Consider the following 26,250-nt stretch of genomic DNA (forward strand, 5'->3'; position numbering starts at 1 on the left):
TAATGACTTGTTTCTCAATGGTTGTATAACAAAAAATCAAATACAAGGAATTCGTCGTCATCGTCGGAACCAACATTATGCATTCCGTTTACACTACACGAGGATTCGTTACTTCTGCCGGAGTCTCCGACCGGATGCTCGGGTGACAGCCATAGTTTGTGCCATTCATTCATTTTTGATTGAAGTAAGATGCGTTTGGTTTGTTTGTTTAGAATAATACGTTATGTCAGACGGTTGTATGATATTGATGGCGCATGAGCATTTTAGCGCTCGACGCACGCACCATGGACGCAAGAGGTGTTGCCGTCGGAGCCACCACCATCCGCAGCCGGGGGATGCTCGATGGCGGCTGCTTCCGGTTCTCGGGGTACATCATTCGGTCTATTTCGTGCATTTGACGGATGTTCTCCGCTTTTGCAGCTACTGTCTCGTTTGCCATTCGTACGGCGTCAATGGCCGCCAGACCGGGAGGAGGAGCTCCGGGCACGTGATTCTGTTTAGCCACATGTCGACGTACCGGTGCACGTATTTTTCTGTCCATTCTGAGGGCAGGATGGCAGTAACTGTACGCGAAACTCCCTGTTTCTACGTCGTGAGATACCTTTAACGGTACACTGAGGTGTTCATTAGGAGGTAATTTATTTATGGTGTTAATCACGAGTCTTTGTCTTACTTCATCGGAAATAAGTCCGGGTTTTGTACTCGCTCTACTGACAGAGCGAACAGAGCTAGCATTTCTTTCAGGACTACTTACTTTGGAACTATTTTCTTTAGCAGTTTGTCTCGGACGTGGATTGATCCGCCTTGTTCGGCTCCGGCTTTTGCGCGGACGCTGCCGCCGCGTCTGCTTCAGGTCGTTCCTGCTTACACGGCTTGAACACGCACTTCCGCTCCCTACTGACCGGTTACTTACGCTGTTGCTTCGTTCACTCCGCTTACACGAAGGACTTCTTTCTCGGCCCTTCCTTCCCGATCTTGGACGCCGTCTGCTCTCAACCTTCGCGTTTTGCGTGTTTTGAGCTTTTCGGTTTAAGCCTAGCACAGTTCTTGGGCTTATCTTCCTCACAGCGTTACTCATGGTATTCTGTTTCGTTTCATCATCGAACGACATTGCCGTTTCAAAGAAGCTACCGGTAGTTGTGTGCAAGGCTGGTTTTCTTGAGAAACCGGAACCTGACGTCACGCTACTCGACCGCTTCCGGTCTTTTGTCGATCTACTTTTTGACCTCGCACGACCGGAAGTCGGTCTTTGTTTCGCTGACTTTATCCGTCCATGTTTCTCCTTATACGCCATGTCACCGATAACGGAATCTCTATCCAACCGCTCAAACTTGTCATAGAAAGAACTGTCAACACTCGGGGAACGCTTTAGTGACTCTAGCACGTGTTTATCCACGTGCGCCGTGTGAGGTCTGACCTTGACCTCCTTGTCTATTTCCACGTGCTTAGCTACTTGTTTTATTGTCACATGGTCCCCTGACTTCCGGTTCTTTGGGGAATCCGAATCTCCAGAAGTTACACGTTCAATATGGCTTCCCATAACCAGAAAGTTGGCGTCTATCGGTTCCGGTTGCCCCTTCGGCGTCATCTTTGCAGGTGCACGTGGCGGGTTGTTTGGTGAAGACTTCGGTCGTCTGTTGAAGATCGTGGCCCAACTCATTATGCAGTATGCGTTGAGCTCAACTCTTGTTTATGTCCACAAAGTAAATACAGCAATAGGTTCCATTTATTTGACTTACAAATATAATCACTGTTTAGTTAGTGTGATTGCGTCTTTTTGTGGACTTAAACATATTCATAGCTGGATTCTTATGCTGAAAAGTGTGCGCCTTAATTGAGTGTTATCAGTGAACATGGCTAAGGTCTGGTTTTAGTTTGAATTACTTCTAAAGTCTCACTAATACCGGACGCCAATTAACTCATGTCACCCTCAATCTGCAGTTGTATCCGTAAATCGTCCATATCTTATCACAATTTAATTCCAAAGGCAACAACTACTAGTAGTTGTCGATCACCACTGCAACACGGTTGTTTTTATCTCCATGTAAAACAAGTTGAGCAATTTGATGTGGATTTTTGTTGTTAAAATACCTTAAATAACTCTTTACGGCACGTTTTCAGTTCATTTTCATTGATTTAAAGCTCAAACAAACGAAAGTTCCATGTAATCTAAAGACGCTAAAGAACTTCTTTGAAAATTTCATAAGTCATATACACACAATCTTATGAATAATTTAGCATTCACGCAAGGCATTAAACAGCATTTTTCTTATTCATTATAAATTTATGCCAAGGCTGAAACAACAGGGGACCTCTTTCTGACAAGATATCATCGAAATTATCAATATTCATCGCCAATATTTTATTCATAAAGGCCCGCCAATTCTTTAATTATGCTCAAGTGTTATAATGATTTTCCTTGAATAAGGCTTTTTGTGATAGAAGATCCCGCTTTATGAAACCGCTGAATAGTTTGTTTTTTTTTGCAGAAACGTTTTTTGAATGCATGAATAGATCATAATTCTTAATACTCAGTAATCATTTGACGCATACATTTTTTTGACAAAAAATGTTGGTTTAAGCGGACGGTTTATCTAGAAGCTTGTCCCCCAATCCACGAGACCACAAAAGTCTAGGTTCCAAAAAAAAAAAAAGGTTTTCGAAGAAACGTTTTTTATGTCTTTTTATGTGTTTTAAATTCCGTTGAATTCTATTTTCTATCAATTCGGCTCGATATCAACTTTATAAAACAATGCTTACGATAAAAGACATAAATAACTCTTATTAAAAAAAAAATGAATATAAACGAATGTAAATGTAAATTGATACTTTCACTGAATATATATCATAAAAACCAGCAGCTAATTGAATAAGTTATCATACGGGAATATTTATATCCAGTAACAGAACACCAAGTCGAAATATATGAACATCTATTAGGGCCTCACAATGAATACTAGCATATTCTTTATATAACTTGAATGAAATAATTCGTTCAGATATGAATTATTCCACACTATATCAATTTAATAATCACCTACCTCGGTAAACTTAACTGGTTAACTTGAGAGGACTGATTCCGACCTTTGTTCTAGTTCGTGTGTGGTGTGTTTTCAAACAATGGAAAAATGTTCATGATGTTTAAAAGCTACAAACAATATTTATACCATTGCATTAGGAATCGAGTTTACACTTCAGAAGAATCGTTGAACAGGTCGGCCTTCAATCAATCAATCAATGAATCAATCAATCAATGAATCAATCGGTCGATCAATCAATCAATCAATCAATCAATCAATCAATCAATCAAACATCTTAACAGTAATTAAATATATAGATTAATAACTAAATTGAATAATGAGTGAGTGAGTGAGTGAGTGAGTGAGTGAGTGAGTGAGTGAGTGAGTGAGTGAGTGAGTGAGTGAGTGAGTGAGTGAGTGCGTGCGTGCGTGCGTGAGTGAGTGCGTGAGTGCGTGAGTGCGTGAGTGAGTGAGTGAGTGAGTGAGTGAGTGAGCGAGCGAGCGAGCGAGTGAGTGATAGAACACAACAATCATTTAATTAATCAATTTTTTTTTGCATGGATGAATGAAAAAAAGGGTGGATGAATGAATGAATGAATGAATTAATTAATTAATTAATGAAAAATTCAATAAAAGCACTGAGTGAATGCGGAAGACACTTTCTTTTCATTTTTTCCTCGAACGCTGGTATCATTATCGAAAAGAACTAAAAAGTTTTTATGAGCAAAATCCTCAAACGAAAAAAAAAAGGTACGAAAAACGTGCAGCGTGACAAAGAATGAGTACTAAATTTTTGCACGGCATGCTGGGATCGGCTTTTAATTTCCGTTTTCTATGCAAACGCGGAAGTGAGGCGTAACTCAAGGTAAATTATATATTATTCACGAAATATACACGCTTCCGTTCAATTGACTAAATTTCAGGTAAACACCAATGTTTATGCTTCATATTACATGCATGTCACACTCATTTGTACGCTTAATTCGATGAAAATTACCGCAATTCATTGTTCGAGCTACTTCCTACATTTTGTCACTGGTACGAATATTCCAGAAAATAGGGCCTATAGTTCCATTGTTTCCCATGAGTTGTATTGCTAACTCGTACGCGAAACATATTGCGTTAGATTTACCTTATGTTTGCTAAATTAATGCTTTACTATTCTCAGCAAAGGGGTTTGTTATCGCGTCATACATTTTCGCGACCTAATGTGTATGACTCATTCGTGAATCAGTTTGCTATATGTTATAAAAATGACAACTCAATTAAATTCAAATCAATAAGGAATGTGTTTGCATACTTACTGTTAACAGTATTTCAATACCTGAACTAAAAAAATAATAAGGAAGTGTATGTTTACATTTATTTTGGGTTACATTCTGCACATTTTGATAAATTTCCTATTTAACATTCTTCACAGTTTGATGAAGTACATACTGAACATACTGCATTTAATTAATATTGGATTCATTCAGAACACATTAGAAATAACTTTTTTTTGGTATTCTAAGCATTTAAAAAACATAAGTTATTAATATTTAAAAATGAAAAAGAAAAAGGGAGTTATTGCTGTAAGGAATGTGTTTCTTTTTGCTCAGAATCAAGACTCCATGTTTTTGCATACAAGAAAAAAAAGAGATGCAGTACATTGGATTACCAATTCACCAGATTTTAAAAGGGTAGACTTAACAAAATCACTATGAGAATCTGACGTTTTTTTATCACATTGCTGTAGAATAAGGCTTGCAAATCTGAAAATCAAGCTTTCGTCTTGACATAGGGCCTAGTCCTGTTTTTTATGTATGATACTAAAGTACTGTATAAGTTTTTTGGTAGTTGTTCTCAATAACTTTTGGTTGAACCGCCACAAATAGTAATGACAAGCTACTTCTTCTACTTAAATTTCACTTTTTTTTAACCAAATTTGAAACGGCCAGATTGCCATTTGAACAGACCATTTCGGCTGGTTGCCAGGTCTTAGTGAACACTATGATGTAACCCGCCCCCCACCAACACCCTTCGAAAAGAAAGAAATAAAATGGCAACTAGTGCTTCTATGCCCTCTTATGGCAACCATATGTGCATCCGGGCTACCTTGGGGTGTTAAGGGGTGTGTCCAAGCAACATAAGTTTTCTTCTTGGTGGGGTGGGTGGGGGTGAGGCTGTCCACAAGGGCTAGGAGTTTATTTGGTTATGTTTTCTATTGAAAAAACAAATTAATGTTCAAATATAAAGGACTATTTTTAAAAAAAGAATAAACACATAAACAAGAAAAGTTGGTATGCATGGGTGAAAGTTTTATGGACTGCTCTGGAAGTTCCAGATTTTTGATGTCCTCAGGGATCACTTTTCCTAACCGTGTAAATCCGTTGAGATTTCAGAGGGGGGTAGGGGGTATAGGCCTACCTCTACCCTGACTTCGACTTTCAAATTGTTGAAACAAAAACGAAAGTAAATTCCAGTGACTTGATCTGTTTTGCGATTTATTTTTAGTAACGATTCGTCATTGCAAGGTGCTCGCTTACGGGTTTTTACGAAGATAGCCCGGAGCGCGTTCGGCTATGGCCGTAAAGAGACTAGCTGGTTTCGACCGTTTCCACCAATAAGTTCCGAACGGGAGAGCCAATCGCTCCCAATCAGGAATGTTTACGATCATCAAGACATTGCAGACGCTTTTTAAACGCCTAGGTAGCGGTGAATTACGATATACTGTAATACAACAATTCTGATTGGCTCGCTGTACGCTGTGGTCCAATAAAATAGCTTGTCTTTTGGCGGTTAGGTGATTCTTTCAAAAAACAACAACAGTATTCTTGTGATAAAAGATCGTTGCAAAAAATATTGAAAATGAAGTTTCAACTCCCAGCGTACAACACTAAGGACTAAGAAAGTAAACAAACTAACAAATGGAGATGGGCATGGCTATCTGAATGTGACACTAATGGTGAGAAATGGGGGATTTGGTTAAAAAAAACCCAGACATTGCGGGATCTGCATATTGTGAATGTTGTGCTAAACAGTTTAAGTATGGCGGGGGTGGTAAAAAAGACATGTTTAGGGTATATCCATGAACAAAAGCTGTTTACAGAAAATCATGCATTTTCTGCATGATAATAAGTCAGTGTCTTTGGCAGGCCCCCAGCTAAATTTTCAGGATTCTCAAGTTTTCCAACTTTCACCCATGTGGTATGTCTGTCAGTCTGTCCATCCATCCATCCCCAATGAGTTAAAAACACCTAGGCACAGGGAGCTCAAACTTTGTAGGCCAGTTGGTCATGACCGGCATATTAACCCTTTTGATATAAGGTGAGTCAGTCAAAGGTCAAGGTCATAATTACATTGAGCTGAATTTTTTGTTTGTTTCTTCATCCTCTTAAAAAAAAACGTACCATTTTTCCTGTTCTAGGTTTTTATTTAATTTTTTTTTTTAATCCTGGCAAAACTTTCTCTAACATTATGTTAAGTTTTCACATACAATGTAGATTCATGTTCAATAATGCCCAACAATCACAATGTAATGTATACAATGTCCACGAGTTGACATTCACTCCATCTTTGTGTTCATACTTTTTTCTTTTTTTAAAGTTAACAATCAATATTTTTCGACTTCATGGGAAGGTCATCATTAAAGATGTATAGTACTCAATTTTATCCAGGGCTTCCGTTAAAGGAAGTATATTACTTCCTAGAAATGGGTTAAAACTTCCAAAATTGATTGGTTAGAAGTACAAAAACTTCCATAATTTTGAAGAAAACTTCCAATGTTGTAAGCTTGGAAGTTTCAAATATCAAGAAATGAATTATTATAATATAAGTAGTGAATTTGGTAAGTTAAATTTGCAAATAATTTGATTTTTTATACACTAGATGAAAAATAGTGGAAAAAGATATTGTGTTCGGCAGGCTTAAACTTCCACATTTCAGTGAAAAACTTCCAAAATTGATGGACAGGAAGTTTATACTTCCAGTTTCAAATTCTTAATGGAAGCCCTGTTTATCTTTCTATTAGAGGCCCAAATACTAATATCTCCCCAAGGCCAAAAAAAATGGTATGGTTCTAGGGTTACATCCTTTCCAAAAACAGGTAGGGTAGGTAGACTTTTTTTTGTTTTTGTTTATAAGGCTATATATAAGAATGTTTTATCATTGGAGAATGGTGTTAAAGTAGTCTTCTGTATTAAGCGTTTAAGGCTTTATACTGCATATTAAAACACACATTAAAAAAAAAAAATCACAACTGACTTTATAAACAGTTGGGTCGGCCCCATTTTCGTAGGTAGGGTCAGGTAACCCGAACCAAACTTCTTCTTTTTTTGGCCCAATGAAGCCTTGTTGGAGGGGGGGGGGGGAGTGGGTCACATGCATGTGACAGTTCTTGTTTTGTGTGTTGTTTAGTTGTCATCAATCTTTTTTACGATGCCAAATCAGTTCAATAAATCACACGCATGGCACCTGAGACATATTAACAAAAAACTTGCAGTATATGCAAAACCTGCCAGTCTGCAGGCCTGATGGATGTATAATTTGTGTTTATTAGTCACTATGTTATAAACGTACGTCCTTGTATTTTTGATATCCAATGTGTTTTTTTCTTCATTTTCATTTAATCAACTTTGCACTTCCTTTTATAAATCCATCAATAGAAATAAAGAAACAAAAATTACTACACTTTACATAAATTTCCATGAACAAACAAGATTCCTGCGTTTTTTTAATGAAATAATAAAAGTAAATGATGTAACCTGGCTGTCGAATTAATACCCATCGCTATGTAGAGCACTAGGTTTTACAGCTAGACGACAAGCCTTTCAGTTCTATCACTGACACAATTTCCCATGCCAAAACTATGATTTACAGGCCATATAAAATGATCATACTGATCAAGTTTTTTATTAATATAATGAATTTTACAGTTTTTATATTCTTTTATTCTCGCATGAACACAATACATTGACATGCTTTTATGACAGTTTCATGTCATAAACTTCATCGAAGCCCTTATCAACATCTTCCGTATCATCCTCGTCTGAGAAGAATCTGTAAAACAGACAACCTGCAAATAGAACACATTGAATTAAACATACTTTATTATAATACTAGAACTATAACTGTGAAGCGGTATGTATAATTTGTGGTTCATATAATATGCTATACAATAGACTAGGGAACCCTTTAATGGCTTCATAACCCACTGTGGTTCATATAATATGCTATACAATAGACTAGGGAACCCTTTAATGGCTTCATAACCCACTGTGGTTCATATAATATGCTATACAATAGACTAGGGAACCCTTTAATGACTTCATAACCCACTGTGGTTCATATAATATGCTATACAGTAGACTAGGGAACCCTTTAATGACGTCATAACCCACTGTGGTTCATATAATATGCTATACAATAGACTAGGGAACCCTTTAATGACGTCATAACCCACTGTGGTTCATATAATATGCTATACAGTAGACTAGGGAACCCTTTAATGACGTCATAACCCACTGCGGTTCATATAATATGCTATGCAGTAGACTAGGGAACCCTTTAATGACGTCATAACCCACTGCGGTTCATATTATATGCTATACAATAGACTAGGGAACCCTTTAATGACGTCATAACCCACTGTGGTTCATATAATATGCTATACAATAGACTAGGGAACCCTTTAATGACATCATAACCCACTGTGGTTCATATAATATGCCATACAGTAGACTAGGGAACCCTTTAGTGACATCATAACCCATTGTGGTTCATATTATATGCCATACAATAGACTAGGGAACCCTTTAATGACATCATAACCCACTGTGGTTCATATAATATGCCATACAATAGACTAGGGAACCCTTTAGTGACATCATAACCCACTGTGGTTCATATAATATGCCATACAATAGACTAGGGAACCCTTTAATGACATCATAACCCACTGTGGTTCATATAAAATGCTATGCAGTAGACTAGGGAACCCTTTAATGACATCATAACCCACTGCGGTTCACTGCGGTTCATATAATATGCCATACAATAGACTAGGAAACCCTTTAATGACATCATAACCCACTGTGGTTCATATAATATGCCATACAATAGACTAGGGAACCCTTTAATGACATCATAACCCACTGTGGTTCATATAATATGCTATACAGTAGACTAGGGAACCCTTTAATGACATCATAACCCACTGTGGTTCATATAATATGCCATACAATAGACTAGGGAACCCTTTAGTGACATCATAACCCACTGTGGTTCATATAATATGCCATACAATAGACTAGGGAACCCTTTAATGACATCATAACCCACTGTGGTTCATATAATATGCCATACAATAGACTAGGGAATCCTTTAATGACATCATAACCCACTGTGGTTCATATAATATGCCATACAATAGACTAGGGAACCCTTTAATGACATCATAACCCACTGTGGTTCATATAATATGCTATACAGTAGACTAGGGAACCCTTTAGTGACATCATAACCCACTGTGGTTCTTATAATATGCCATACAGTAGACTAGGGAACCCTTTAGTGACATCATAACCCATTGTGGTTCATATTATATGCCATACAATAGACTAGGGAACCCTTTAATGACATCATAACCCACTGTGGTTCATATAATATGCCATACAATAGACTAGGGAACCCTTTAGTGACATCATAACCCACTGTGGTTCATATAATATGCCATACAATAGACTAGGGAACCCTTTAATGACATCATAACCCACTGTGGTTCATATAATATGCCATACAATAGACTAGGGAACCCTTTAATGACATCATAACCCACTGTGGTTCATATAATATGCTATACAGTAGACTAGGGAACCCTTTAATGACATCATAACCCACTGTGGTTCATATAATATGCCATACAATAGACTAGGGAATCCTTTAATGACATCATAACCCACTGTGGTTCATATAATATGCCATACAATAGACTAGGGAACCCTTTAATGACATCATAACCCACTGTGGTTCATATAATATGCTATACAGTAGACTAGGGAACCCTTTAATGACTTCATAACCCACTGTGGTTCATATTATATGCCATACAATAGACTAGGGAACCCTTTAATGACATCATAACCCACTGTGGTTCATATAATATGCTACACAGTAGACTAGGGAACCCTTTAATGACTTCATAACCCACTGTGGTTCATATTATATGCCATACAATAGACTAGGGAACCCTTCAGCTGTATAACTCACAAAATTAATTGAATTAGGAGGTTTATTAGTCAAGTGCAGTTTCTTTGGACAAAACTGATGCTTGGATTCATTTGCAGAATATATCTTACACAGAAATAATGGGTAATATGGATAATCTGAATTGCATTGTCAGAAGCGTGGCTCATATAAAGTACATTTCAATGTCACGCTATTGTACATTCCTTTCAATGTTTAGTTATGCAAATGAAGACCGTCTTCATTAAAATTTAGTTCTCTTTTGGTGGTCCAGTGTTTATTAAACTAGGGTATGTGTTTGTTGATAAAGGAAGGTGTCCATGCATATTGCCATGGTGTTGTTACTCTGTTGTTGCTTGGCCTTGTTTTTTTCTTGGTGAAATTTACTACCATTTGAATCTTAATTTCGTCTGCCAATAAAGCTTCAATTCCCCCAACTCGGATTGATAAATTGGGGACTGTAATTTTAACTTCGGTATTTCAATAATTTCGAAATAGTGACTTTGGATTATTGATAAAATATTTAAATTAACAAAGAAGAAATTAAATAAGGACAGAAAAATAATTTCGAAATGGCGATTATTTCTAATTTCTAATCAACAGTGTTTGGATTAATGATGTTTAATCAATGTATAGTATCTGGAAGGGTCATGATAACCAGTGCATGCAAACTGGCATCTTTACAAACAAAAAACACATCCCAAAATATGTTGAAAGCTGTTAATATTGATCAAGCAACACAGGGCTTATCTGATCAATATAAAATACTACACAAAAACACCCAGTGTTTCAAGCCCTGCTCACAAGAAAACCCTCCCAGGCAGAGTTTATGTATAACAGCCATCAGAAGCATTCAGTTGATAAGCCTCACATTTAACTGATAGGCCCTCCGCAGGTATAAGGGACATTTTCTCACAGCTCAGTGCTTGTCTGCACATGGAAAACTATCTCACATATTGGATACACATTTACATCCTAACAATATGTCATTGCCCTCTTGATGCAAATTTGTGGGTTACAAAATTTTCGAAATCTGAAATTTGTACATATCCATGAGCTAAGGGGTGAAATTTCGTTTTCGATCTGGATGTTATAATTTGGATGTTATAATCGCTGCAATGAATGATAGTAGCTGGACTGCTTGATTGTTTAAAGTGAAGTGATGAATTGAAAGTGATCTGAAGTGGGATTTTCCTGCTGTGGTATTGTGTTGTGAGTGGTGGTTACCTAAGGAGGAAGTGAAAGTCAACATAGGATATAGAAGTGACCTTGACCTTGGTGTAGTTTGTAAGATTGTACATTGAGTATTTGCTTATACCTTGAGTCATGCGTGGCAAACCGGTTTCACCGTGATGTTTAATAGTGCAAGCTGTGATATGTGTTTGATCTATTAAAAGATATGATAAATTATACGAAAATACAACAATAAAGTAATAATTAAATAACAATAATATAATGCATAAACATGCACAGCTGATGTTACTCCTTTCTTAAGACAGTTAAAGGGTATTTTAGTATGTATTTACCAAAATCAAGGGTTTAATGTGATGCATGTTGCATGACCATTTTATTCTGGTTAATGCATACTAATAATAGTCCTTTAACCAGCTAAGTGGTCAAGATTATATTTTGTATACTAGCCCAGCCTCAGTTTAAATCTACTTATTCACCTGATTAAAATAAATTATGACTGAATGCTGATTTACCAAAATAAATGTATGGGAGATATGAAAATTACTGCCATCCCATTAGACAAAATATAATTTTGACCACTTTGTTAAAGGCAGACCTGATTCCATTATTGATAAGTTTTGCCTTGAAAATCTCATTTACTTGTTCAAGTGTGGAAACACAGCTACAAATTACAATGCTTATTTTATTAATGAAAACTTGTAAGTGTTCTTCAGATTTCTTGTTTGTAGGCCATTAAAGCCGGTTCTAAAACATTCCTAACATTCACTGATCATTTTAATGCTGTAAGTATTCCCCAACATGCTCAAATGTGAATATTTGTGTTGCAAGGGCTCGATTTTTGGCTGGCGATACTTAAATTTAATATTTAACAAACATTTCAGGTTTTAAAGTCATAACATTGGTCTTCTGACATTTTCTTGACGCCATGTGTTCCCACATAAACCTAATCATGTACAAACTACCACGCGTTTTTAGACAACTGCTATTCTAAAGTAAGGGAAACACATTGATTTCTAATTAACTAGGATAGTTAATCTCTTGGCTGAGGCTGTACTTTGGCAAAAAGTGTGAGTAAGTCCACCTACAGTGAGGGTGTGTTCGGACCATTATCAGATAAGGGATGATAATCTATTTTGCACCTTTCTAAACCAGCTTTTTTATGAGCTGTGCTAAACATAAACATCCCATAGCCTCCTCAACTTTGTTCGCCTGGTTTTCGCGCCACTGAATAAATGTGCGACAGTATTGGTGTCAGCTTTGGTGCTGTATTTAATTTTATCCACGAGTTATGGCCCTTGATTTGGGAAAATTACTGAGGAGGCTTCTTATAATATACCCTAGACTAGTTAATAATTAATTTGGAGGCAGGGCTTCCCCAGGGACTGGAGGGAGGGTGAAGGGTAATGGTCAAAGGCAACCAAAATTTTTTGTGCAATCTCTAGCCTATTAGAGCCGTTAAGGAATCTAACGCACAAGTATTCAGCTCATTGCTTAATTAACTTTTATTATGTTGATACATGGTGACCCCATTTAGTAAAGCTATCTTTGGAAAGGTATTTGTTTGCTTGTATATAAAATAAATTAATGTAAGTACATTATACAGTAAATATGCTCTACATTTCAACTGCATAAGGATGTTTAATGTAACATTTATAGTAAAATCATTACAGTTTGTTTTCCTGCACACAATGCCCTTTAAATGATAGTCACTAGGCATCCAAATTCACAATTTTGAAGGTTGGATTGCTTAAATCAATATGAAAATTTTGTATGCCGCTCAATCTTGCTTCTGATCCTACATGTGGAGCAACGCTCATGTTAATAATCATGATGTACAAAATTTCTGAAATCTATCAATACAGGCTCATCATATTAACTGAGGAACAGCATTTTTATGAACAACATACCAGTTCATGAATCATTCTCCGTATTGAAATATGTTGATCATGGGTTTCTAATCAAGTCAAGTAATGAACAACAAAGAAATTGATAAAAAAAATGGTTTTACCATTAGGCTCAGGTTTGAAGCAAATACTCAATGTAACATGTTGTTACACCATTGCAGGAATACAGTGCTTATTAAAGCAAACTTTCCTTGGTGAATAAATAGCTATAATTTCATCAAGAAAAATCAATTTTGCAATAAAAAAGAACTAAGTGAGAGAAAGCCCATCCTATATTTGCGGCACAGAAAAATGAAAATTGAAGAATAACCTAGAAACACTTTCAGCCATGTTGTGATTGAATATTGTGAAGTAGGTTACAAGGGGAACGATTTAGATGTAAGAATGTGGTGCTGTAAACGAGGTGTTGACTATGAAGTGAATGAAGAAGGGGATAATGTTGTCCCGCAGAATGAAATTGATAAAGATTCAAAAGGGGACATAATTGATGATAGTTATGGGCCAGTCAAGGGGCCTATTGCAGTGACTGTGACTGGTGTAACAGAAAATGCACCGCAAAGTAATGGGTCTGCAGAAAAAGAAGCTCAGAACCAGTCTGAGAATCAATCAGGGGAGAAAACTCAGACTCAGACTGGAGAGTCAACAGGGGAGACAAATTCATTGCAAAATGGTGGACATAAGGAAAAGAACCCTAAGTATCAGTCTCAAATGAGTATGTGTAGTACTCTCAGTATAAGAGAGGAAATAAATCGTAGCAGGGAGCAGTTTTTCTCAAGTAACTCATTAAATGACCCTTCTTTACAGGACGACACCAGCAAACGCTTGTCAACGACAGACGAGAGGTTTACAGAGATTCAGCGGCGTATTCGAGCGCGGCGACTTGCGGAAGAGGAAGTAATGTCTGCGGAAGAGATGCAGCAGGCGGTTAGCCGTCTTGAAGCAGTGGCTGCAAGGCTGGAGTCCCTCGCGGTTGCCGGGGTTAGCCCTCGAGGAGCTGCAGGATCTGGAGGGTCAGGTGGTGAGTACTTAAGTATTTATCACATTGTTTTTTCCACCTGTTGTGAATTAGGTCAAGGGCAATAAATTTTCAACGAAATGCCTACAATTGTTAATTTACAATTGTATATTTAAAACAAAGATACAAAGTGGAGCCTCCTCAAAGATCATAGATGTGAAGAGAATAAGAATACATTTAAACATAACTGTCCTACTTTAACTTGTTAAAGTGTTGAATTTGTTTTGGGTTGTGAATTTGGAGACCCATATTTGTAACAAGACAATATAAAATTTGGGATTATGAATGGAGCCGAATTTCGGCCACAGTTTTGGTAAAAAACAAACCAGCTGCATCCATACATTTGTGAAATATCAGTTTGCAATCTTTCTTTCATAAGTGATGTTATAAGATAAGTTTCTTCTGTGATGTTCCTCTGTATGTGTCATAGTGTAATAATACTGTGGCAGTGTGCTGCAGATCTTGGAATGAAACCAAAGCCATCTGGCTCAAGTGTTTGGCTTGAAAACTGGAGGTAAATAACTGACGAAACCCACAAACATGAATTGATCAGGCCCTGGCGCGGTATTCATATAATTTCTTAATCAAGAAATCGCCTTAAGTTAAGAAATGACTTAAGATGCTTTATGAATACCAGTTTCTTAAAAAATCTTAAGTCTCTTATAAACAGGATCAAACTAAGCACATTTTTTTTTCATTTTGGTAAAAATTGTGTAACATCCTCCCTTTAAAGAGTTTTTAGGCTATTAAATGATAACATTTTTAAGATTATCACGGTTAACCATTATTGTTTGAAAACTCAAGTTTTTGTATGAAATTTAGCTCAATGGAAGAAGATACCTAAGCTTTTAAGCTTAAGATTTTTCGAGAAATTTGGCCCTGTTGAAGTTAAACTATGTTTTGTGACAAATATTTGTCCAACCGGATTTCATTATGGGGATGTGAACACAGTTGGGGTGGTTAAAGTGTGTGGAGTCCGAAGGATTCCATGCATACAAGCCCAATTGGGTTCATATTCCCTGATAATGACATCCATCACAAAATTCATTACTTATATTTACACCAATAGTTCATTATTTCATTCAAGAATTGTTAAATAAATATTTCATTTAAGAAAAATTAAGTTATCATTTCTCACCTATTCTGTAAATAGAATGACCCGACCGTAACCGGCAACAGTTTATCAAATGACGCCACAATAACGTGGCAAAAGCTCAACTACACTTGAAATCACTTTTAAATGTAAAATTAAAACAAGACTTGCTGACACAATACAACCAATAACAAGATAAACAATTTCCATATTTATTGTTATGCGGTGATTCGCAGTCTGAACATATCCAAAGATGTTGCTTTCATCAGATGATAACCACAATTGCCAAAAGGCAGTTCATTTAAGGAATGGAAGTTGAGGTGTAAATAATATGTCATTAAAACTAAGATATCTGCACTTATAGAAGTAGAATAAGGAGAAAGAAAAATCTCTTACGATATAATTTCAAAATGTTTCCATAATATTCATTTCAGCCGAGGATGGCCCGGCTGTTTTGGCGTATGACAGCGAAATCCTTGGTGGGAAGTACGCAGAGTTCATCAAACTTAGCAACGAGCTTGGTGGCGATTTGCAGACACAGGTATGATAATTCATAGATCATAGGGAGACTGTTCAAAGTCTTTTGAAAAATATAGGATTTATGTTGATAGATTAAACATATTTATTTCAAAGATTGTGAAACAAGTTATTAGAACATCATTTTAATCACTATTGTGGCATGTTCAGGGCTCTTACTAGGCTGAAAATTTTGGGAGAAGTCACTTCTCCCTTCAGTCAATTTAGGGAGAAGTGGGGAGACTTTAGGGAGAAGTGATACTTTTCGTAACACCTGATACAAAAGCTATGCCATACCACACACCTCAGCTTATATTCACATTCAAATTGATTGCTATAACTATTTAAAATGTTCATAAAATAGTGTATCATACATATCATTTTTGGCTCAGCAAAAGTGTATTTGTCAATGTCACATAGTTTATCTCCAAATAGCATCTAAAATGAAACAAAAACCAAGACAGCTAAGGATTTGAAACAATCAAAATGACTAATAAATTAACTGTCAATATAGTAGGGGGAGAATCTTATTTTGGTACGTTCGGGATAGGGTACGAATGTCACATTCAGCTATGCTGTTATTTACTTGTCTCTGGCTAAATAATTTTAAATATGCTGAGATTTAAGAACCAAATGACATTTAAATCACTGTCCTTTATGAAAACTTTACCAATACATAATGGGAGATTGAGAAATTAACTCAGAAAAATGTTCTGACAAAATGGCGATCTCGCCGATTTTTTTTGACATCGTAAACAGGAGAAAAATACTGTAAGTATTAAAACTCTACATAAAGCAAAAAAAAATAATATCTTTTTGTGTTTACAAATCAATTTTTTATCATGAACATTTCACTAAAACCAATCATATATTTGGTGATACGTCATGTTATTGATTTTCTTAGCACCACCTTGCCGATGGCCCGAAATGGCTATGACCGTCTGCTTCTAAAGCAACAATGTCTAAAATGTCTTGCATTGTTTGTTCAATACATATATCAATTACTTTTTAACTTCATTAATGCTTCACACGATTTTTTTATAATTATGTGACCTTTTCTATCTCATTTTAACGAACGTATATCATTTTATCACGGTCTTCTCAATGTACATTCTGATTGGTTAACTTTCAATAGCTCCGCCTACCGCGATGTTTTGGTAATTGGATGACACCGCCCAATTATCGGATTAGGAGATTACCAAATTTTATGAATGGCTAATTGCGATGTCTTGACTAATGGGACAGTGGCCAAATATTTACTCGCTGATTGACAGTATTACAATGTGTTATAATTTCGGCGAAGTCAATGTCGCTTTGATGATACAAATGGGCGAAGTCTGGGAATTTTAGGCGACCACTTCGCCCAAGTCGCCCCCTCGCGAGAGCCCTGATGTTAAGGGAGAATGTAGTCACAATCTGTGTTGCGCTGTTACCACAAACCAAACTCACTTTACCAAGCCCAAGCAATATGAACCTGGGATCCCATGGTCAGAAACAGGGCTTCTAGAAACTGACAATTTTCTGGTTTGAACCGATTTTGACCACGCCGGATCGATTTCAATACCAGCAATTATCTAAAAAAATTTGGTCCGAATTCTTTTTGTTATTTTTGTAAAAAATATATGTAGAAATTATAATACACAAACATTGTTTGTCATTCACACATCCCCAATTAGAGAGGGGACATCCTTGAGGGTGATAACTTTGCTATGTGTAAATTGACTTTGCTGTTTACCGCCAATAGCTCAGTGGTAGAGCGTTAGCTTCGGGTGCAGAAGGTTGGGGGTTCAAACCCTGGTCGTGTCAAAACGAAAGACGCTAAAATATGGTACCAGCAGCTCTCTGCCTGAGGCTGGGAATTTGCTGGGGAAAATGGTGTACTGGTTCAACCCTGGAAAGTTGTACCCAGTGTATTAGTGCTTTACACCGAGCATGTCAAAAGGTCTCTTCGCAAAGAGTTAGGGTATCAAACCCGGATGTCTTGTATCTTAACTGTTTCTTCAAGTATTCCAATATTTGATTGCGAATTGCTGTCACTTCTATCTCATGTCACTTATGGCATTTAAAAACAATGCCATAACACAAATTTTAATGCAGCCTATGGACGCAAGCAGACCTTGATAAACTCGCATATACAACTGAATTCGCTGTTTTATGACATCAAAGATAAGTCAACTTAGCCATCTTTTTCTCATGTAAATAATTGTAACACATCTGCTATGAAGGCCATATTCATTTAAGAATGTCATTGTTACCCCATATCCATAAAATTCCCAATAGATTAATCTAGTCGTGCCCTATAGGATATCAACAGCAACACCTTTGATTTACGGCACAGACTGAATTTCGATCATGGAGACCTAAGAGTGCATCCGCTTACGTTATTTTTAGAAAATATCAAAATAATCGTTGTCACCTTTTGTCGCAAATGGGGGAAGCCCTGAGTCATGAAGGAACAGTACAGTAAACTTAATAGTATAAGACCCATTTTTTACCAAACAATGAATTTATTGCCAATCCGTTTTCTGTTTCTGAAGGATCTTGATCAAAACGCCGCAAAAACTCGATAAGAATCTCATTTAAAATAAATTTTGTATAAATTACAATGTGAATCAGCTTTGACTGTACTATTGCACCGCATACTAATAATTACAATTGTGAAAAATTACTGACAGTATTCACATCACATTCAATAATGAGTGACAGACTTCTTCTGTCATTCCTAAAATCCAATCGTCGGAACCGGACATTTATGATTAAACATTTTGAGGGGACGGGGTGGAGGTGGTTGGGGTCGTTGTTGTTTTAAAAATCAACAATATGACCTTTGGAGAGGCTAAATAATAATTTAGGTCACATGTTTTTTGTGTGTGTAAACGCCAAACTAAGTATTAATTTATTGCGGCCTTAAACTGCTCCAATATTAATTTTAGGGAATATTATGGTTTCCCTTCGACTGTTCGTCTGTCTTTTTAATAATCTTGAAAAAGTATTTAAGCAAGGTTCAGATTGATAGATGTGATTAAATTTAGAAATGATGTTCATTAATTGTTAATGACTAAATAATTCAATCAGATTATGTACTCCATCAATTATGGTCTTATTCAATAAACAAGCTCAGTTTGATTTTAGTCAAGATGAAGGTATTGGAATCTTGGCTGCCAGTGCCTTGATTCAATAAGATATCTTAATCGTAAATCTTACCTTGGCTTGCTTAAGAGTCCTCAGGTTCACATGTAAAGTTACAATTAAAAATTCGGGAAATGTCCTCAACAATTTTTTTATTAAAAAACAGTTTGCAACCAAAATAAGGTTACGCCTGGAATGATAGTTTTATTGAAACACAGTTTGTGCCCTCAACAAGGTTATGCCCTAAACAAGGTTAAGCCTGGAATGATAGTTTTATTGAAACACAGTTTGCACCCTAAACAAGGTTAAGCCTCGAATGATAGTTTTATTGAAACACAGTTTGTGCCCTTAACAAGGTTACGCCTGGAAATCTACAATCTTAAGCTTTAGATCAACCTTAAATTTAAGAGTGAAATCTAAGCTTTTTGATTGGACTGTAAAATAAATTAACCAATCAACTGAATGGAATCACTGAGGCATGTCTAAGGATAAGGATAAGAACTATATTGAATACTGGCCCTGGTGACTACATATTGCACCGGTTTTATGATTTCAGAAGGAATAAAGAACAAAATTATTAACTGCAATCATTTGTGGTCTAAATGAGCACAAGCCCGCAAGCCCTACACTAGTAAAATGCTTTCCGGGCTTGCTCAAATTCTGGATTTTATATAGCAGGGCTTTTTCAAAAATTTGTTGCCAAGCAATAATATAAGAATTCGGGCTTGTTCATACAATAGTCCAATTTCGATGACTGTATCCATAATGTTTCTTTGGTAATTTATTTTACATATTAGACATCAGCAAGCATTTCCCTTTAAAATGATACCAACATTATATGGGTCACCAAGCATCTGAAAGGTAATGTCACAGCTAATGGCTCGATAAAATGACAAGCATATTCGTACTTAGTACCTTGATTCAAAATAATTAAGTTATCTACTCTAACATTAAGAGTGTGGTTATCAGATCGTTTCTGAATGTTTTACTGTAATTAGCTTAACTCAAAACCATTGAATAGTTAAATCATAAAGGTCATTAAACTATGTTAGGGCTTGAACTCAATATTTACAATCCATAGGGTCAGTCATTAAATAACGTTTGTTTCCCCACTCACTGACCCATGAAAATCTCTTTGACCCTATTTTTTTGGCAAATTTTCTTACCACTGGATATATTTCTTTAAAAATGGGTTCATTCTAAAGAACAATCAATTAAAGCTGCACCCTCACAGAATAAATGTTTTGACAACTTTTTAATTTTTCGTCTTGGAATGAGCCAAACTGTGCGTAAATGTCTGGAAACTTGTGATTTAAGACTGCTGACTGAAGATCGCAGATCACTGTCTTGAGTATTTATGTTCGAAAATTAATGTTTAATGGCTACGGCTACTAACGGTTTAAGAGAAATGATTTTTGGGCAGTTTTCCAAACAATTAACATCTGTTCTATTGTGAGTATCTATCATGATTGAAATGAAGGCATTGTTGCCAAAATAAGCTTATTCCAAGACATTTTTTTTAAATGTAAAAACTGTCAATCTGTGAGAGTGCAGTTTTAATATCAGAAAAAAGGTTTAAAGAAATTAAAAATCTTTTTTCAACCCAACACATTTTTCATGGGAAACAAACACTATTTTATGATTGGCCTTGGGTTCAAAAAGGCTAAGGTTCACTGATAATCTTGATTAAAGTGAATTGTTCGCTCTATTGTTTCAGACATGCCTTTTGTTTTAATTTTCACTCAGATTAAATCGCATATGTAATTAGCATAGCGGACGAATACGAAGGTCTAGACACTAATTGTGTTTTTGCTATTTATGGTTGCAAAAGAAATTTAAGTCAGAAAGTTATTTCAAGGGTTATAAGATTAGTTGAAATGGTAGCTGTCCGTCATTGTTTTATACAAAATTAGAGAACTGTTGAATAAGCTGTGAAGCATTCGATTGTGATATTTTTTTGTTTGGTATATTAAGGTGTATGCGATAAGTTTTTTTTGTTTATTTATTGTTTTGGGGGGTTGGGGTGCATAGAAATCAGACTGCTTTTGGTTGTAACTCTATTTATTGTGAGTGTTTACACTCGAGTCTGGAGAGCCCTCAGAAGGGGGTCTAAAAAGGAAGTGTTGCTTCTGAATCAGGGTGCTTCACCCCCTTTTATCTTTATATGTCCCAAAACTCATCACCAAAAGGATTTCAGCCTGTCAGCTGATAGGTCAATCTCATCCCTGAAAATATAAAGCTTCTCATTAGCTTGTCTGATTTTATAGAAAAAAAATGATGTACTCACTTGTCATGTGTCTGTGTGTCTATAATCCTGACCAATTCGCACCAAACTTTGGCCGCATTTCCATTGATAAAACATATTCTTTTTCCTAGAAGTGAAAATGAAATTCCAAATTTCTGTTTTGAAACAGATTTTTTTGTATTTTTTTTTTTTTTTTCGTCAATAAATTATTTATTAAGGCCAGTTACTGTGGCTTAGATAAAAGTTGAGTTATTCCCCTTCAATGACTGAGAAAAAACTGATGAGTGTTTGTGTCCCCTGGCAGTACTCTTGTTTTCTATATATTTCCAGACATGCAAATTTTCATATTCTACAAATGTGTATGATTTATTAATTTAGTTCATAAAAAAAATGATAATGACATGTGGATTTTCTATTTAACGATAAAGGGCTTTGGTTTGTTGATTTTTTTAAATAATTTTATTTTATTGAATTCTCTTAAAATCTTAACGTTGCTTTTCATGGGTTTTGTGTTTATAAATTAAGTTTTATTATTTGCGAGTGCATTTATGAAATTAGACCATATATCTGATAAAGAAAATTCACTGCAGTAAATTATCGGAATTACAAGATAATTGGATTTCATGGCTCACAAAATCGCTTTTTGCTTATTAATTAATTGCAATTAATAGTCATGATGATGAATGTAAATTTATAGATCGCCAACTTTCACTTTTGTCGCGTAGATGTTTTATGCATGCTTAACACTTCGCTTTAAAGAAAAATTGCGGCGGTCTTTTGTGACTGTATACATTGTTAAACTACAAAGAATCGTGGACAAAGCATATTCAATGACCCTACGCAGACTGAATAATTGTAAAGGCATTTTGTGACCATTGTATTTTACTTGCTCGATTTCATAATAATGACTTTCTACTTGGTTGTCATCTTAAACTAAAGCTATTGTGAGTTGATGTTTTATTGCTTTTTATCTAGCTGTCAATTCTTATTTTAAATAAGTAAAAGCCCCAATTTGTTAAAACGTAATTTCATTGAAAACGCATTAATTTCTCTTTTTGACAGCTGTCAATTCAATCTCATTTGCATAAATTACTCTCAAAATTATTCGCTCTTTTTTTGCGAAAGCGAAATTTGAGATTTGAATGGAATAGTGCAGAAAATTGTGTAAATCATTAACGTAATACAACAGCGCACATGTAATTCAAGATTTTCTTTGTACCTTACACATCTTTGACAAATTGGACAAAACATGATTTACAGTCAATTAAATCCATTGACCTTCAAAGCTGAAAATAACAGATCTTGAAAAAAATTGTGCAGATATTCATTTCTATATCTGTGTTCAGATAGGGATAATTTTATAATCTATTTAATTGTTATGCATTTGCAACTATATTAAATATAAATTGACATGATTTACTGTAAAATTGTTAAATAAGTTTGAATAAAAATTTCATGGCCTTGGAAAATTGTTTATGTTGAAATGTGTATTTAATGTGATTTTTAGCTTGGCAGTTTCTGGCAGTTTTTCGAAGAAAAAAGATAGAGTTAATGTGACAGCCTTGTTAAGTTTGCGTAAGGCAGTGTACAATAACAAAAGCCTTCGCCATAACTCGAAACAGTTCAAGATATTCAAATGAAACTTGGTACACATGTTGCCAGAGACAAATACATACTTGTGTAGCAAGGGCCGTAACTCTGGCAATAACAATGCCCCTTTTTGACTTAAAACAACACAGCCCCAGATGAGCATCCACCCTATAACTTCAAGTATCAGACCCAATAATGTGCTAGTATACTGATAGCTCCTGGCCCCTATTTCAAGAAATATCTTAAATTTAACAGGCTTAAGTAGCTAAATATTTCACTTAGCCAAATACATACTTAAATTTGATTTTGATAAACGAAAAATTGTTTATTGTGTTATTAAGATAAACATCATTCCTATTTAAAGTCTAAAATCTCTCTAAAAAAAAAATCACACAAATTATAGGGAAACAATAATAGTGAGATGACCTTAATCCTGTTTTAAGGGACTAATGAAGTTTCGAGAAATTGGGTCCAGATGATGTACATTTATTTTGCATTTTGATGCCTTAGGTGGCCCCATAGGATTTTGATATCATTTGAAAGTGTGTTGCTTACTGTTAAATAGATGACTATAAGTACAGTCAACATAAAGTTATTGTAGTTTGTGTTTTAGTTATTTATTTCGACGGAAATCAGACATAAAATGGCATTTTTTGCAATCTTTAAAGGCCAATAAACCTTCACATGATATAATATTTTTGGTGTTAGTTTGTGTTCTTTTTGTATGAAAAATTAATACAAAAATATTATGGGGTCACCTGACATCCAAAATTCTCATATTGGGGGTGTCGGATTTGTTATCTCCAGTTTAGTATGTGAAAAACATTTGAGCTTTAATCATCATGACTGTGATCATATAAAAAGAAAGATTTAAAAGCAGTTGATCAGGCCCCGGCCAATATCTTGAAACTCCGAAAGTCCCATATAACATAATTGAAGCCTTCTATCTTTGTTTTTCTTTAATTTGCTTAATATTTACTTCTTCAGGGTTTTTTTTTACAATAATTAGAAATATATTTTTGATATTCACCATTAACCATTTTTCATTTATCAAAATTAAATTTATGGATGTATTTCGGCTAATTCAAATAAGCTACTTAAAAGTCTGTTTACCTGAAGAAGTTTCAAGAAATGGGGTCCAGAATTGCAATTAAATAGTTTCAGTTAAATAAGTTAAATAATTCAGCAAGTTACATTGACTTTACAATTATAAATAATGTCTGATAAAAATTGTATGATGTCTGTCTGATAAAAAAAAAGATAATATTTTTCCATGATATATACAGTAGTTGTAAAAATCAATTAATGACCAATTTCAGAGACCGTATTTAACCCAAATCAATGAGGAAAATTAAATGATAAATGGAAATAACCAGATAACCTCCACTCTGGGCGACACTGAGCATTAAAACTGCATTAATCGTGCAAGTGTGCTGCGTCTTCTATTGAAGTTCTTGACACTCATATTCTTGATCATAGTTAATAAATATATGATAGTGTACACACACTACAATGTGGGGTCTGTTATAGCAAGATCATATACAGGTCTTGTAAATATCGTGTTTTTGCAAGCTGAAGGGAATAATCACAGAATTGTGTTGTCGTATATGCCTATCTTCTTTGATGATTCTTTCATATCACTGATCTGGTTTAGATTTTGTTTAATTGGTAATACATTAACTGCAGTCTGTGTCTCAAGGGGAACATACAAGTTCCTTAGTAAACATAAAAAAAATGTTTTTCCATGCAAAATGTAGAGAAGTATTTTTCTTCTAAGGTTATTGCGATATGTTGATTTTTTTTGCCTCTTTTTCAGCTCTCTCAGTTAAGACTTGTTTTGAAGGCGGTGATCAAATTGTTGGAGGATTTAAGAACATGCAAAATAAAATACAGACGTACATGTTGACAAAATAGTTGTCTTGCAAAAGTATTGTCATGTGGTTTATAATAAGACAGCATTCTGATTATACAGATCCAATAAGTTTTTGAAAGACTTAAAACATTCTTTAATAAGTTTGATATAAACAACATAAAAACAAAAACAACAAAATCAAATTCTTGCTTGAGTCATGGAACATGTTGTCTGCAGCGGCATAGCTGAAGTCCCACAAAAACTTCAACCTATTTCTACCATAACTTCAGAACCCTTAAAGATATCAACATCAAACTAACGCATATTCGTTAATATGACAAAACACCTTTTTGCAAAAGATTCTATAACTCTGGTTTAACTTATTCCTGAGTTATGCCCCTTTGTTTGCAGAGAGAATAAGAGGGGCAGTAGCATTGGCTTGCATAGGGCTTTAGGTTAGACAAGTTCAACTACAAAGAAAGGCCCCGTAGCCTGAAACTTTACTAAGGTCCTGTTTTAAGCCACGAAGAGCAAGGTCATACAGCCACTGAACCAGAGACAAACATCGTCACAAGACTGTGTACACATTAAACCATTATCAACATGTAGTTATTAACAAATGTTGGGGTGACCTCTTTGGCATGGGAAACAATGAAGTTAACATCAATGTCTTATTTTCGTATGTTTCAGGTCAAGATGGTAGAGACTGGTTTCCAGGAGCTACGCAAGTTCATCGCCATGGCGTCCAGGAGCAAGAAACCAGATCAGGTATGTTATGTTCAGGCTTATAAGTTTTTCGAGGAAAAAAAGTTGATTTTTAATTTTGGTGTTGTTGAAACTTGGCACACATGTTTCAAGAGACAATGCCTCCATGCCTCCATGTGAAGCAAGGTCCACAACTCTGGCTCTTATAATTGTTACACTGAAAAAGAGCACAAGCGAACATTGGCATTCACTCTGTAGAACTCTTGTTTTGTTTATAGATTATACTTATCTGTTTGGCCCCTTTTTTATGAGTTGATATGGAAACAACTTTGAGCCCATCTTCTTGATAGAAACCATTATAATGTGTAAATGTGATAGAAAAGGAGAAATGCTGATGGGAAATTTCACAAGGTAATAATTCCTGTGTATTAGGGGTGCAGTTTTACTGACAGATCGAGAAGACACTTGTTCAGAATCAGGGCCTGTATTTATAAAACATCTTAGGTCCCTTCCTAACTTCAGTCATTTTCTTAAGTAGAGTATCTCGCTGGTCATATGGTTACTTATTAGTATCTAAAATACTTTATTCTCATTAATTGTTATACGCAATTATTTTGGTAAAAACCCCAGATGTACTTTTCTTTTAAATTTAGTATGAAAAACATACTAATACGTCTTAAGATGAAAAATGACTTTAGGGTTATTTATAACTGTATCAATGAAGTTACAGCATTGTAACTCTTCAAAATGAAGAAAGTTTTAAATA

The 26,250-nt window shown here is 35.5% G+C and overlaps 1 protein-coding gene across 2 annotated transcripts in view; it reads left to right on the forward strand.

The window, feature by feature from the left end:
- The first annotated feature begins 3,773 nt into the window (after positions 1-3,773).
- Positions 3,774-26,250, forward strand: part of LOC128205844 (adenylyl cyclase-associated protein 1-like) — a 62,223-nt gene continuing 39,746 nt past the window's right edge. Inside the window, exons 1-4 of one of the 2 annotated variants that reach the window (XM_052907852.1) lie at positions 3,774-3,885; positions 14,144-14,357; positions 15,882-15,988; positions 25,470-25,547. In XM_052907852.1, the coding sequence (XP_052763812.1) occupies positions 14,237-14,357; positions 15,882-15,988; positions 25,470-25,547 (306 nt within the window). In that variant the 5' untranslated portion in view covers positions 3,774-3,885; positions 14,144-14,236. Of the gene's footprint in view, positions 3,886-3,922; positions 3,944-14,143; positions 14,358-15,881; positions 15,989-25,469; positions 25,548-26,250 lie in introns of those variants that run through there. The other variant, XM_052907853.1, reaches the window with a different exon arrangement.

The sequence above is a fragment of the Mya arenaria genome, chromosome 10 (assembly GCF_026914265.1).
Source record: "Mya arenaria isolate MELC-2E11 chromosome 10, ASM2691426v1".
Taxonomy (NCBI): domain Eukaryota; kingdom Metazoa; phylum Mollusca; class Bivalvia; order Myida; family Myidae; genus Mya; species Mya arenaria.